The 16,107-nt window shown below is 38.3% G+C and overlaps 1 protein-coding gene across 1 annotated transcript in view; it reads right to left on the bottom strand.

Moving 5' to 3' along the window:
- The window catches only part of ZKSCAN8 (zinc finger with KRAB and SCAN domains 8), a 7,818-nt gene extending 6,515 nt beyond the window's left edge, over positions 1 to 1,303 (bottom strand). The window contains exons 1-2 of the mRNA XM_008583412.1: positions 887 to 1,303; positions 59 to 218 (exon numbers count right to left, since the gene is read on the bottom strand). Coding sequence (XP_008581634.1) covers positions 59 to 218; positions 887 to 1,303 — 577 coding nt within the window. The remainder of the gene's footprint in view (positions 1 to 58; positions 219 to 886) is intronic.
- Positions 1,304 to 16,107: the final 14,804 nt, after the last annotated feature.

Raw genomic sequence — 16,107 nt, 5'->3', positions numbered from 1 at the left:
AGAAGTGTAGCTGTCATCTCCTGGTCTCCAGAACTTCCCTTCTGGGAAGGGGTAGGACTCTGAGAAGTAGACATGGCTCTCTCTTGTGGCCCTGGAAGCACTGGAGATTTATGCTGGGTTGCCACAGGTTGGAGCTGAGGACTTGGAGCCTCTGGTGCAGATTCTGAAAGCTCCACCTCCGCCCAGAGTACCCTATGTCCATGTGTACGAGCTGGAACCTGAAAAAAATGGGACAGTTGGGTTACAAGAAATCCCTTTGAAAAATGAAGTGAACAACATAACGGGACCAGGAGCACATCTACAGGGATACATGCTTGTGAAAGGAAGCAGCAGAATCTCACTTACTTCCTATGGACAGTAAGGAATACCAACATGTAGATTAGCACAGAAAGAAAGGCATCATTTCTGCTCAGTACTAAAAGAAAAGATTTCTGCCGATTCCCTCCCTGCTACATGAACATCAATATTTTGTGCTCAAAAGGCAGGGGAAGGAGAATGATAAATGGAAACTTAAAGCAGTGCTACGCAGTCAAAAAAATGTTTGATAGGGAACTAAGAAGCCTGAGTTCTGGTCTCACATCTACCTTAATTATTTGGGTACAGATCTATCTTTAATTATTTGGGTACCCTTAAAAAAGTAATTTAAGCTCCCTATACATCACGTTCCCATATTGCAAACAGGAATAATAATACAGTTGTAGGATGTTTTGAGGATAAAAAAGTGGATTTATATCCTTTATGTAAATAAAAAGAACTCTACAAATACAAGCCATAACACATTATGACTATTTTCATCCTTATCCAACAGAAACTTATGCCCAGCTTTTACTCAACCACTGGGATGCCAGGACTCCCACAGTCACAGCATGCACCTCCTTCTACTTACTGGCCGTCCTAGTATATCAATCTGCCTTTCCAAATCCTCCAACAGGGTAACCACCTCTTCTCCATTCTCTAGCTGATGTTCCTTAACCAGGGTCTGGAGCTCCTCAGGCAGGATGGTCAAGAACTGCTCCAGCACCAACAGCTCTAGTATCTGCTCCTTGGTGTTCAAATCTGGCCTCAGCCACTGATGGCAAAGTGCCCGGAGTTGGATCAGAGCTTCTCGGGGTCCTAGTGTCTCCTGGTAGCATAACTGCCGGAAGCGTAGGCGGAACAGTTCTTGGCCAGGAGGGTTATTTTCATGTAGACTAGATTCCTGGTCCCAACCATGATCCTCCTCTACTTTAACGATTACAAGGTCCTCTTCAGGAGCCTGATCTGGTGGAGACGAGGCTAAAGGCTTTCTCGATTCTGTAGCCATTTAGTGCTGGAAAAGCTCAGGAGCCTCGTTTCCTCTACTTTCTTTATCTTCTTAAGAGAAGGTTTCTTTTCTATGGACACTTCTTCAGGAAGAGAAAATGACAAATAGTGTTAAGGCAAATCAAAAGTCATAGTAACTTACTAAGATATCTTAACAAGCTCCCTACCATGACATGGGCTTCATGGCATGGTCATTTAAATGATCTCCACTGTTCCAGAAGTAACTCCCTTACCTCCTTAACCTTCTGCAATGCCAGCCCTGCCAAACCCACCCAGAGAACAACCCCTTCCTTCTGCTTTGTTTGGGGATGTGGAACATGGCTAAACAAAGTCAGGAAATCATGTCTAATTGAAATTCTGTGTTTAACTTCATCTGGCCCTCAGTGCTCCTCATTTAACCCCTTTTAGCATTTGTTACACCAGCTGTATTAAACTGTTTCTATACATTTCAGCTCTTGACCTTTCCCTCGCTCTTAACAGATGACACTAATTTCCATGTAATAGGTCAAGGTCTTGTCAAGAACTTACATGGCTGGCTGGTTAGCTCTCTTGGGAAAGTATGGTGCTACCCCAAGGTCAAGGGTCCAGATTCTTGACATTGGCCAATTGCCAAGAACTTTCCTAACACTGTCCTCTTCTCCACCTAACATTCATTATTCTACCTGCGACTCCCCATCTTCCTTCCTATAAAGGCTATCTTCTACTATGGACCTTATCTCCAGCTTATGCTTCAGAACTTTCTGGAGCACTGCATCTCCAGGAAACCTAGATGCTCTATTAACACCTACAACTCAAGAGTCTAATCCCACACACTAATGACCTTCCAGAATGTTATATAAATAAGATCATATATTATGTAGCCTTTTGAATCTGGCATCTTTCATGCAGCATAACACATTTGATATTAATCAATGTTGTATGTACCAGTTTATTCCCTATATGGATGAGTGTTGGTTTATCCATTCCCCAGTTGAGAGATATGAGTTGTTCCTAGTTTTTGATCATTACAAATAAAGCCACTATGAACATACGCACATGTATTTTTGTGTGAACATAGTTTTCATTTAACTCAGATAAATACACAGAAATAAAATTGCTAGGTCATAAAACACCTGTAAGTATAACTTTATAAGAAACTGTTAAACTTTCCCAAAGGGGCCACACACTTTTCATTCCATTAGCAATATGTAAGAGCTGCAACTGTTCCCCATCCTGACCAGCACTTGATACTGTGTTTTTAGTGGTTTTTTTTTCCCTTTAATTTGATATTCTAACAGGTGTGTAGTGATATTTCATTATGGTTTTAATTTGCATTTCCCTACTGGCTAATAATGTTAAGCATCTTTTTATGTGCTTATTTGCCATCCATATATCTTCTTTGGTGAAGTATCTGTTCAAAACTTTTGCCTATTTTTAAATTGGGTTTTGTTTTCTTTTTTTTAAATTAAGTTCGGAGAGTTCCTTATATTCTGGATACAAGTCCTTTATGAGATATGTGATTTGCAAATATTTTATCCTTTTCATTCTTTTAACAATGCCTTTTGAAGAATAGAAGTTCGTAATTCTTTTGAAGTCTATCAATTTTTTTCTTTTAGAATTGTGCTTTTGGTGTCATATATAAGAAATCTTTGCTCACCTCAAGGTCACAAAGATTTTCTCTAGAAATTTTATAGTTTTAGATTTTACATTTAGGTCTATTGAATTAATTTTTGTAAAGAGTTTGAGGAATGGATGGAGGTTTTTTTTCTTCCCGACTGCAATCAAATTGTTCCAACACCATTTGCAGAAAGGATTTTACTTCTTCCACTGAATCATCTTTGTACCTTTATTGAAAATCAATTGAATATATATATATATATGTGGATCTATTTCTGAAATCTGTATTCTGTCCCATTTACCTACATGTCTGTCCTTTCACCAGTATAAAACTCTCTTTTTGTGGCTTTTAAAATCTTGAAATCAAGTAGTGTGAGTTCTGAGTTCTGCAACTTTGTTGTTAGTTTTTGAAATTGTTTTGGTTTTTCTAGTTCTCGTGCCTTTTGATAAACATTTTAGAATCAACTTATTCCCACAAAAAATCCTGGAATTAGGTTTGTGTTGAATCTATAGCTCAGTTTAGGGACAACTGATATCTTAATATTAATATTGAGTTTTTTATTCCATCGGCACAGCTTATCTCTTCACTTAAATCTTCTTTGACTTCTTTCATCAGAGCCTTATTCTTACCTACTCTTAAAGGACAAGATAAAATACTGTCACCTTTAAAAATCCTTTCCTGATGACTCTAATTGGGAGTTATTTCCCTCTTACTCTATACATCACAAATTTGCATTGTTTTAATGTTACTTTTCCCATAATTGTATATAATTAGTTACAAAGGAGTTTTGACTTCCTAACTTAACTGTATACTCCCCGTGAGTAGAAGTCCATAACTTTTATCTTATTGATGGGATTAAGGAATCTATATTTACAATACCTAACACAGAAGTGTCTATATTTGTTGTAAGAGTGAGGTTTAAAAACGAGATCTGAGGTCCAAAGAGTCCAATTTCATGGCCTTATTTCTTTGTAGCATATATGCCTATGATTTATATCCTTGGTATAGATATTACCTCTTGCCTACAGTGGCAGCAGTAACTGTTCTTCTTAGCTTTGGCTATGCTTTTCTCCCATTCATGTTCCACAGTGTTGCCTGTTGTGGGTTGATCTGTGTCCCCCAAAAAGAAATGTTGAGGTCCTAACCTCTGGTACCTGTGAATGTGACCTTATTTGGAAATAGGGTCTTTGCAGATGTAATCAAGTTAAGATGAAGTTACACTGGAATAAGGTAAGCCCTTAATCCAATATGACTAGCACACTTTTAAGAAGAGAGAAGGTCATGTGAAGACACCAACACATAGGTGGAAGACAGCTAAGTGACTATGAAGGCACAGATGCAAGCCAAAGAATGCCAAGGACTGCTGGTAACAACCAGAAGCTAGAAGAGCACTGCCCTGCTGATACCTTGATTTTGGACTTCTAGCCTTCCTAACTGTGACAGAATAAATTTCTGTTGTTTTAAGCCACTAAGTCTGTGATACTTTGTTATGATAGCCCTGGGAAACTAATATACTGCCAGAGACTTTTAACAAATATTTAACATAACTCACCTCCTTTATTTCAATAGGAACCAAACTCTAGCATGGTATGCAAGGCTCTTTATGAATGAAACCTGCCTGGCTTTATCTGCTGTAAACTCACCTCATACAGCCTTTCCTGACTATATGTGGCTTTCTCGTACTTCCATTCTATTGGAGTACTCTTTACTCTAGCTCAGTGGTTCTCAACTGGAGGCAATTCTCTCCCACCCAGGGACCTTTGACAATGTACAGAAACATTTTTGGTTGTCACAACTAGGGGGAAGGGGTGCTACTAGTATCTAGTGTGTAGAGGCCAAAGATGCTTGGGCCGGCCTGTGGCTCACTCGGGAGAGTGCGGTGCTGATAACACCAAGGCCATGGGTTCGGATCCCATATAGTGATGGCCGGTTGGCTCACTGGGTGAGCGTGGTGTTGACAACACCAAGTCAAGGGTTAAGATCCCCTTACCAGTCATCTTTTAAAATAAAAAAGAAAGAAAAAGATGCTACTAAACATCCTCCAATGCATAACACAGCCCCCAAAACAAGGCATCAAAGCCAAGGCTGATAGATCCTGGTCTAGCTGAAACCATTCAACTCTAATTCTAACTTACCTATTACCTATTTTATGAGGTCTTCTCTGACACCCCACACCCCCCGGCATATTAAGGTGCTCATTCCTGCCAAAGTATTTTTTACATGGTCCAAATATGGGACTCATCACATTGTGTAGCGTATTGCAAATGCTTGCCTATGGCCATGACCTTCTTGCAAATATCTGTGTGGAAGTGACCTTTTTCTCTGTATGTCTTTTTAAGTAGGGAAGTTATATTACATATGTATACTAGGAAGATCATAATGGCAGCACTGTGGAAAATGGATTGGAAAAAAACAGAATCAAAACCTTTCAGGTTTGTTTGGGGGGCGAGGGGTGTTGATTAATGGACTCTCCAATCTAATGAAAACACAGAACTTCTCCACAGAAAAATGCCCATAGCACAAAATTTCACAGTCAATTTCAGCAAAGTTCACAGACCTGAAACCCATCCAATAATGCTAGGAAGAAAACCCCTATTCAGAGAGTATGTAGAAAAAGGAAAGGGAATTTGAGCATTATCTTTAAAGTTACACAAGGCTGGGAACAATAGTGTATGGAATAAGCTACAAATCTAAAGAACCAAGGAGCAAGAGTTAAGGTTAAATATGGTGATTAACATCAGGGGTATAATTCACGGATTAGGACTTTACAGAGAAGTGGAAGGATTTGCTAGAATAGCAAGATTTGGGGGAAGAGTGAATTTGGGCAAAACGTTGAGATTTTGTGAAGAGTTTGAGATGAGGGGTAATCAATTTTGTTTTGAACAGATAGGATTTACATCCATGATTTTAAAATAATTTAATTTTTTAAATTAATTAAAATTTAACAAATTCTCAAACTTTTTAAAAATAGCTACTTATGGGTTAATGTTAAAAACTTACAGGTTATTACCATGGTACATGAATTCCAAGTTCTAATTGTTTAGAATGTGATGCTATATTGTTATAATCTTACCAAGTCTTCTTGAGAATTTCCTTAAAGCTAAGGTTCATTTTTATTATTATTATTATTTTTGCAGCTGGCCGTTACAGGGATCGAACCCTGGGCTTTGGTGTTATCAGCACCATGCTCTAACCAACTGAGCTAACTGGCCCCAAGGTTCATTTTTTTTTTTTTTTTTTAAGAAGATGACCGGTAAGGGGATCTTAACCCTTGACTGGTGTTGTCAGCACCACGCTCACCCAGTGAGTTAACCGGCCATCCCTATATGGGATCCGAACCCGGGGCCTTGGTGTTATCAGCACCGCACTCTCCCGAGTGAGCCACGGGCCAGCCCTCAAGGTTCATTTTTAACTACTGAAAAACCAGCCATCTTACAATCAATCCTCATCAATACTAGCCACAAAATATTTCAACGTGAAGAGTGCACCATTCAAGAACCTTCTATTGTTTAAGTGGTACTAAAGTCTCAATAGTAACATTGTTGGAAGTAACCTATCAGGTGTGTTCATATTTTATACCAAATAGGCCAACAGGTCTTGTCCATTCCCCATCTTGATAATTCTTTTCAGTGGCTAATTTTCCATTTTTTAGTCTCTTCCTTCTCTAGTCAGCCAGTTTTTGAGAAGTACACCCTATAAATAACCGAATATAAAATCAGCCCACTACGTATCTTCTTAAATAACTTTGTGTGAACAGATATTCTCCTCAGAGAACACCTAGTCAAGTTTATTGATTTATTAACTTAAAATAGACAATCTTTAAAGCTTCTTCTGGATCTCAAATGCTATAATCCTGTGAACTATTTAAGGCACAACTCAACTTTTTATTTATTTATTTTTTTGGTGGTTGGCTGGTACAGGAATGGAAGCCTGGACCTTGGTGTTATCTGCACCATGCTCTAACTGAGCTAACCAGCCAGCCACAACTCAACTTTAAACAGCAATATTTTTTCAATCGTTATAGAAGGAATGTATTCTTCCCTTGGACTAATTAAGTCTAATGTGAGAAATGTTTGGAAACTGAAAACAAAACAAGAAATACATTTTTTCAGGCTCTAAAGGTCAAGAAAAGGTAGGTGAAGCAAATACTAAACTTTGTAGTTATCTCAAACTGCATTAGCTGAATATTTCAACATCTACCACATTTTACATAACAGAAAGTCAGAACATATATCCGTTTGCTAAAACAATGACTGCTGCACGAATATACTCAACTAATCAAACGACAGAAATATGATTTTAGAAGTGGTGGTGGCAGTCTTAAAGTAACCTGAAAAAAATTATTCATGACTGACCTGAGTTTAGGAAATGGGGATTCTCCCAGAGAGTTACCAGGCATCTACTTCAGTTCGCTTCAAATAAATAAAATAAGCAAAGTATTCCAAATAAGGTTGAATTCTACATTTCCCCGAAGTTGTCAAAAATGTTTTTTATACAGTTATTCAGTCAACACACCACCGTTTTCTGAATACGCTAAAAAGAGGAGAATAAAGCAAAAACAGAATGTTTCCATGGATAACTGGGGCTTCCAAAAGCAAAAATATATCCTTAAAAAAAAAAGAGAAAAGAGAGAATTTTATTGTGACCGAAACGCAAAATTGCTAAGTGACCATGGAAATAGTTGCATAAAAGATAACGTGGGGCAGTTCCCTATTTTGAGGCAAATAAGATCGACTGCAAAATAATACCACAAAACAATTACCTATGAAGAAATCGAAGCCCCATAAAAGGTCCCTCGCAAAAAGTCTGGGGTCATGAACTCGACCTGCGCCAGCAACTAAGGCAGCCCCTCAGAGTTCGAATCAGCCCGGGACGCCGATCACCGTAGAGAACCCCCCCTCCAGACCCCTCGGGCCTGTCCTCAGCTGCGGCCTGGTCTGGCCACAAAACGCACCCCTTCCTACGGCCCGGAACCCTAACGTACTCACCGTGAGTTCCAGAGGTGGCCCGGTATGGAGAAAAAAATGCTGCAAAGGGTGGACCAACCCCGAGAAAGGTAGAGGAGAAAAAGGAATGAAAACTGTGCCCAGACCAGTTCCCTACAACCACTAGCTCCCCAAGGTAGAGGAGAAAAAGGAATGAAAACTGTGCCCAGACCAGTTCCCTACAACCACTAGCTCACAAGCTGCGGAGGTACAACATCGGCCAGCACGCATCTTGCCCCAAGGCCACTTCCGGAAACTCTCTAGGAACCCTGGAGGTCTGAAAGCTCTATGGTCGATAGACGGAGGGACGGAGGCACCAGGCTCCTCACTGGCAGTACGCTGCACCTTGGGCTCGTCCCGCGTCTGCGCGTTGCAGGCTTGCGCGGTAGCTGGACGGCGTGAATGTCCTGGGGAAAAACGGACCTTGATGTCAACGCCGCTTCGCGCTCCCGGCCAGTTCCGCGCGTTCGCTCGCAAGGATAACAGTGTCCCCGCGGCAGATCCACGAGCGTCCGGAGGCCGGGTCTGGGAACAGGAGAAAGCTGCAAAAGCGGTGGAGGAAGGAGCGTTTAGTAGATTATCATGTTGATTAACTGCACTCGCGTTTGGCTCTGTTAGATACCCTGTACTTTACGGTTTTCGCTTCATAAATATATCCAGTCCTCCCTCATAGACTACAAATTTCCTTTTTTTTTTTTTTACGAGGATATGCACATTTATTTGTTCAAATAACAAATACATAAACTGAGTAACAGATGAATAACAATATACTCTGTAGAAAGTAGGGCTTCAAGTTTTCACAAAAACTGGAGATGTAAAACTTATTAAAATTGGTATATTTATATTAAAATCTCTACAATTATTTGAAATGGCTCTCCAAAGTCTTCCAAAAGTATCCAAATATCAAATTAATTTCAGAGGAAGATGAATAAACTTTTCAAAGGCAAATTAATTTCTAAGCAAATCAGTAAATTCACTTAATAAAAAGAAATCAAGAACAGAAATTAAGTATGTAAGTATAGCAACATAAATTGCATACAAAATCAGTTAATATAAACACAAGGGCAGTTCAAATATTTGTGGAAAAATAGAATGGAAAGATAATGGAAATCTTTCCATGAACTTTTGTTTTTGTTTAAATTTTTCCTTAAAAAAAAAAAAAAGACTAAGGTCACAGAAAAAGATGTTCTCTGACCACAATAAGAGAAGGAAATTTAGAAAACTCACAAATGTGCGGAAATTTAACTACACTCTCCTAAATAAACAATGAGTAAAAAGAAAAATCATAGGGAAATTAGAGGTACATTGAAATAAAGATCAAAGTGCAACATATCAAAATTAATAGGATGCAGGGCTCGTGCAGTGTTTAGAGGAAAATATCTACTTGTAAACACCTATATTAAAAATAAGAAAAATTTCAAAGCAGTGATGTAAACTTCTGCATTAAGAAAATAGAAAAACGAGCAAAATAAGTAGGAAGTCACAAAGATTACAACAGAAATATATGAAATAGGGAATTAAAAAACAATAGAGAAAATCAACAAGATCAAAAGTTGATTCTTTAAGAAGATCAACAAAATTTACAAACCCTTACTTAGACTAACCAAGAAAAAAACAGAGAAGATGAAATTACATGAGAAATAAAACAAGGGCATTATTACATTATCATTATAGTTTTTTGTGTGGGTGAGCTTTAGTTTCCTTCTCTTTTGCATGTGCATTTTTGTTCTTTCTTGTGTATTACTGTTAGTGATTATCATTTTTCAGATTCCAGATGCTGGACTCCCTTGAGGATTTCTTGCAGGGCTGGACATGTGGTGGTAAACTAGTGTAACTTTTGTATTGTCTGGAAAATACACTATTTCTCCCTCATTTCTGAAGGATAGTCTTGCTGGGTACAGTATTCTTGGCTGGCAGTTTTTTTCTTTTAGTATTTTGAATGTATCATCCCATTTTTTTCTGGCCTGTAGAATTTCTGTTGAGAAGTCTGCTATCAGTCTGCTAGGGGCTGCCTTATAGGTGACTTGATGCTTTTCTTGTGCTTCTTTTAAGATTCTCTCCTTATCTTTGAGCTTTGCCAGTTTGACTATAATGTGTCATGGAGAGGATCTTTTGGGGTTGAATTTGTTTGGTGATCTTTGAGCTTCCTAGATCTGAAGGGCTGTGTCTCTCCCTATACCTGGGAAGTTTTCCATTATTATTTCATTGAATAAGTTTTCCATGCCTTTTCCTTTCTCTTCATTTTATGGAACACCCATAATTTGAATATTTGTGTGCTTAAGGTTGTCTGCTAGCTCTCTTAGATTTTCTTCATTTTTTAAAATTCTATTTTCTTTTTTTTTTTGTCTGCCTGGATTATTTCAAAAAGAATATCTTCAAGATCAGAAAGTCTTTCTTCTTGTTGTTCTAGCCTGATGCTTAAGCTCTCAGTTGTGTTTTTTCATTTTGTTGAGTGAATTATTCAGTTCCATGAGTTCTGCTACATACTTTTTTAAGGTATTAATCTCTTTATAAATTTCATCCTTCATATCCTGGATATTTTTTCTTCACTTTATTATGATGTCTAGCTAAGTCTTCTCATATTCAGTGAGTTTCCTTAAGATGGTTGCTCAGAATTTCTTTGCAGTTATTTCAGGGGTTTCCTGCTCTATAGGGTCTGGTATTTGAGAATTAATGTATCCTTTTGGTGGTGTCATATTTTCTTGGGTTTTCATATTTCTAGTATCTCTACATTGATGCCTGGTCATCTAGTAGAGCAGTTGCTTCTTCTATTACTGTAGAATGGGTTTTGAGGAAAGAAGCATCCTCTACTTTTTCCAGTCTCCACTGGTGACTCTGTGTCAGTGCAGTTGCATGTCTGGTGGGCTGCCTACACGGTGGCTGTGGCTGCTGCTGTGGTATCTGGCTGCTTTTTCAGCAGCAATGGCTGTGGCAGTGGCTGTGGTGGTCTTCCTGTGTGGAAGTGGTGTTTTTGGCATGCTCTCTTGCCTGCTTTTGGGTAGGGGCTACTGCCCTCAGATCCTTGCCTAGACTGCAATTTTTTTGAGAAATTTTTGCTGATAATGGGTTCTGTAATTTCCCTATGGCACCAAGGAATAGTACACTTTATAGTATTAAGTATTCAAAAAATAATTGTTTGAATATAATTTTTTTAATCTTTACATATTTTCCACATTTTTCTGTTTTAATGAATTTCAATCTCTTACAAAACCTTCTTTGCCACTTGTATTTTTTAAGGCTAAATCTATGATGTAAGCTTCAGGACTAGACCCTAGTTTTGATACCACAAAATTCAGGAAACAAATCTATGTTCATTCTTTATATGTATGAAAGCCTTTAACGTTTCAGACTAAACAGGATTTTGGGTGTGGAGGTTGTGGGAAGTGTCTTATTTTTCTTGTTTTTGTTCCACATTTTTATTCTTTCAGTGTCTTTCCTAACTACCCATTTATTCTGAGTTCTCAAATGCCCCTTCAATCTTTACCTTAATTTCCCTCTTTATTGGCTCCTCCTGGTTGCCACTACTAATGTTTCTATTCCTTCCCCATTCCCAACCACCACATATTTTGTCCAACCACCAGGGCCAAATCTAAGCAGTTTTGATTTTTTTTTAGGGATTTTGTTATCTAATCATCACAACAAAACAAGTGAGTAACCAAAAACACCAAAAAAGTGACAGTACTTCTGGACTTTTTCAAAACACTATTTTTGCTCTTCATTTCACAGCTCTTGCCTCCCAACTGGGATGGTAACTGGAGGTAACTGGCAATAAACTAGAATTCTACTCTTAGTTTCTTTTTTTTACATTTAAAAAATAATTTTTTAAATCTAAAGTTGTACACATAGGTAGTTATACAGACACATGTGTACACAACTATGCCTGCTCATACTGTATGACATAGTTGTGTACATATAGGAAGTATGATAGTTCATGGCCTAGGCAAAGATTCTTAAACTGGACACAGAAGTCACTTACTGATGATAACAAACAAATTTGACTTCAAAATTTAAAATTTAAATAATCAAAATCTTAAATCTTAAAATTTAAATACTCATCAAAATTTAAATATTCTACTCACCAAAAGGCACCATTAAGAAAGTGAAAAAAGCAGCTACACACTGGAAAATATTTGCAATACCTATATCTGACAAAGAACTGTTATCCAGAATATATAAAGAATTCTCACAACTCAATCATAAAAAGACAAATAATCCAGCATAAGGAGGCAAAAGATTTGAACACACAATTTACAAAAGAAGATATATGAATGGCCAATAAGTACTTGAAAAAGTACTCAATATCACTGTATTCATCAGGGAAATGCAGAACTAAAGCCCCATTGAATTGCCACTGCACATCCATTAGAATGGTTAAAATTAAGAAGACTAACAATACCAAGTGTTGACGAGAATGTGAAGCAATTGGAACTCTACCTGCTAATAGGAATGTGAAATAGTATGAGTTTGGAAAACTGACAGTTTCTAATGAAGTCAAATAATGCCTATGCTATAGCCCAGCAATCTCACTCCTAGATTTTACACCTAAGAGAGATGAAAATGTTAAGTCTACACAAAGAACGTTCACAGCATTCACAGAACACCCAAATGTTCATTAACAGGAGAATAGAGAATCAAGTAGTGGTATGTTCATACAATGGAATACTACTCAGAAATAAAAAAGAGCTATTGGTAGATGAACTATGTGGATGAATCTCAAGTATAATATGTAGAACATATGTTCAAGAACAAGTAAAATTTATCCATAGTGATAGAAGTCAGAAAAGTAAACAAGTTTACCCTTGTTTGGGGTTGTGGTTACATGGTTTCACAGCTATGTAAAAATTCATTCAGCTGTACACCTAGGATTTGTGGATTTTATTAATAAAAGTAAATTGTAAAAAAGTAAATTAAATAGTACTTTTAAGTTCATGATGAGAAAAATACCAGGCTTCACTCCTTCCTTCCCCATCAATATTTATTCCCAAGGACAACCACTTTCTTTCCTTTAACTTTTGATGTTTATCTCCATATTTATAAATAAAATGCTAACACTGCTGTTTCTCAGTTTCTCATGTATAGATACTATATATTGTCTATTGACTTCCTGCAATAGAAAATAAGTATTTAACCTTTTAAATAGGTTGGGGGGCTGGCTGGTTAGCTCAGTTGATTAGAGCACACTTATAACACCAAGATCAAGGAACTGGATCCCTGTATTGGCCAGTTGCCCAATCAATCAATCAATCAATCAATCAATAGCTAGTAATAGTAGCCGTACCAGGGATTAGAGGACACATTTTAAACTTCTAACAATAGCCCCACCAAAGCTCAAAAAAGTTAGACTCTGGTTACTTGTATTTTCGCTGTTTGTATCAGCAGGGGACATGTTTCTAACAAGAATCCAAATATTTCCCACATCTAGGGACACAAGAATATTCTTAAATTCTTCTCAGTTGCTCTGCATTTTAGTTTCAGAAGAACCACTTCATATATATGAGTAGTATATGAACTAGCACAGTAGTTCTCAAATATTTTGGTCTCATAACCCCTTTTACACTCTTAAAAACTAGTGAGAGATCCATGATCATTTGTTTAGGTGGGTTCTATGTATCAATATTGGATGTATTTGAAATTAAAACTGAGAAATTGAAAAAATTTAAAAAACAACAACAACAAAGCCAAGTTATTTTATGAAAATTAACAATATTTTCCAAAACAAAAAAAGTTGGTGAGAGGATTGGAACTATTTCATATTTTTGTAAATCTCTTTAATGTCTAGCTTAAGAGAAGATGTCTGGATTCTCATATTTGCTTCTTCATTCAGTATCACACTTTTGCTCACACTGTCCTGTGCTCTAGAAGTGTACTCCCTACTACTCTCCGCTTACCTAAACCCTGTCCATCCTTCAAGGTCTGGCTCCAGTTTCACTTTAACCAGAAAGACTTCCCTAAGAATCCCAAAGTGGGGTGTGTAAAAATGAGAAAATGGGAGAAGGGGCGCTACAGAAGAAAAGACATGGCTTGTTTTAAGTTCAAGTTGAAATAGTGATCCAAATATCTACTTCCCCTCTCTCCCAAAAACCTACTGAAATCACTGAAAAACTAAAAACTAACCAACTAACAGTGCCAGAAGACAAAGAGTGCCACTAGTGGATTTGAAATTTTGAGGTATTTCTGGTAAAGAATAAGCAATTGAGATCAGATTGGGAGAAATAGAAGAAACAGCCATGCAAGACACCAATGCCAGGTGTTCATCTCCAAAGTAACCTTGGAGAAGTTCTAACCTCAGGACCAACATCTTCAAAGGACAAGAGTGGGCCATTAATTTAAGAACTGCATTTGGGGCAGTTACATATTTCCCCTTTCTAATTGGTAGTTGGGGCTTTTGTCTTCCAGTGACAACTTGATACCTTCTTTCTAAAACAAGAGGGAGGGCTCTTGTTTAAACAAGAAAAAGGAGGCCTAAAAAAGAAGCATAGCAGAACTGAAGATGAATCTGGACCTCTACAACGGAACAAGGAGGAGGAAAAATAAACACAGATAGCACTGCCTAGGAGTAAAGTATCGTGAAGTTCTTCACCTCAGAGAAAGTGGTTCTTATTTTTGGTAATTGTGGAGGTCCCCAGCTTGTCTGCTTGCTCCTGTTTACTCACTCTAAAGGAAGGCCTGCCTATTATCAAAAACAGCCTGCTTACATACAAACTGTGTTGAGACTTTACACTGGGGTAAGGCCAGCTGCAGAAGCACCTTCCTGTAACTGCAGTGGAGACTCACACTATCTAAATTAACCAGCACAGGACTCTACTCCTAAATATGAATAGGCAGCCACGCATCAGAAGACAGTTAATGAAAATCAAGAGCAGAGCATGAAAGAAATGGGACAAGAGTAAAAAAGAGATCTGACCCCCAGAAGAAACAGAGGCAATTTAGGAAACAGAAGAAAACTTTAAAAAGATGGGTTGGGGAATGAATACTGAAGACCAGCTTGCTGGATTGATTCTAGGTAAAAAAAAAAAAAAACAAAAAAAAACATAAATATTTAATCCATGCTGCTCTAAACATTTAGAAATGATGAATTCAAAAGGAAAAAAAAAAAGACACACATAGGCTGAAACATTTTATGGCTCTCTATCGAACAGAAACAGAATAAAAATGCAAAACAGGGAGCAAGACTGAAGCTGCAAACATGATGGATGGGCTTGTGGGGGGGAGGGGGCGGGGGGCTAGGGAGGCTGGAGGGCACAGGCACAGCTTAACAGTTAGAAGCTGAGCCAAGCCATCCACTTGACTTGCGACTGGTGTTGCCATAATCTCAATATTACCACAGAGTGGTTACTCCAAACTGTTATCGTGAGATATACTTTTGATCTGGGGGTCTGGTGGCCCAGGAAGCAGCTGATGGAGTTTGGATGTTGTCCCCTCCAAAACTCATGTGGAAGTTTGATCCCCAACGTGGCAGTGTTGGAAACTGATTGAATCATGGTGGCGGATCCCTCATGAATGGATTAATGCTCTCCCTGAGGGACGGGGGATTAATGAGAGAGTTCTCGCTCTATTAGTTCCTGTGAGAGCTCATTGCTTAAAAAGACCCTGGCACCTCTCTCTCTCTCTCTCTCTCTCTCTCGCTCTCTCGCTTCCTCTCGCCATGTGATCTGCTTGCACCTGCTGGCTTTCTGCCACTTCCCGCCATGAGTAGAAGCAGCCTGAGGCCCATGCCAGATGCACCTGTCCCAGAATTGTAAGCCAAATAAACCTCTCTTCTTTATAAATTACCCAGTCTCAGGTATTTCTGTTAGAGCAACACAAAACAGACTAAAACAGCAGCTTTAAATCAAATCCAGGATGGGAGGTTGTAGTGAGTAGTACTGACAGAAGGGAAGGTGCATATGTGCCTACCTTGATGTAAAATCTGATAAAGTAGGGATTGACAAGAGAAGAAAGGGCTGGAAACAGGAAGAACCTATTCCATTGATAACAGCTTCAAAAGGAAACTACAGGGAAGACTGTGTGCCATGAAGATGTTTGGAAAGTGTTACATAAGGTTGATGAGCCAGAGAGTTAGACAAACATGAGTAATTAAAGTCATGGGAAAGAATATCAGGAAGGTAAAGCAGAGAAGCAAAAGAAAAGACTGGAATTCGGGAAGGGTGAACACACAGAGATGAAGGCCATATATAGAACAGCAAGCCTGAGAATGAGAGAAAAAAGAGACATTGATTTTTT

This window comes from Galeopterus variegatus, unplaced genomic scaffold (assembly GCF_000696425.1).
Source record: "Galeopterus variegatus unplaced genomic scaffold, G_variegatus-3.0.2 Scaffold2904, whole genome shotgun sequence".
Taxonomy (NCBI): Eukaryota; Metazoa; Chordata; class Mammalia; order Dermoptera; family Cynocephalidae; genus Galeopterus; species Galeopterus variegatus.
This window is presented reverse-complemented; position numbering and strand designations above follow the sequence as displayed.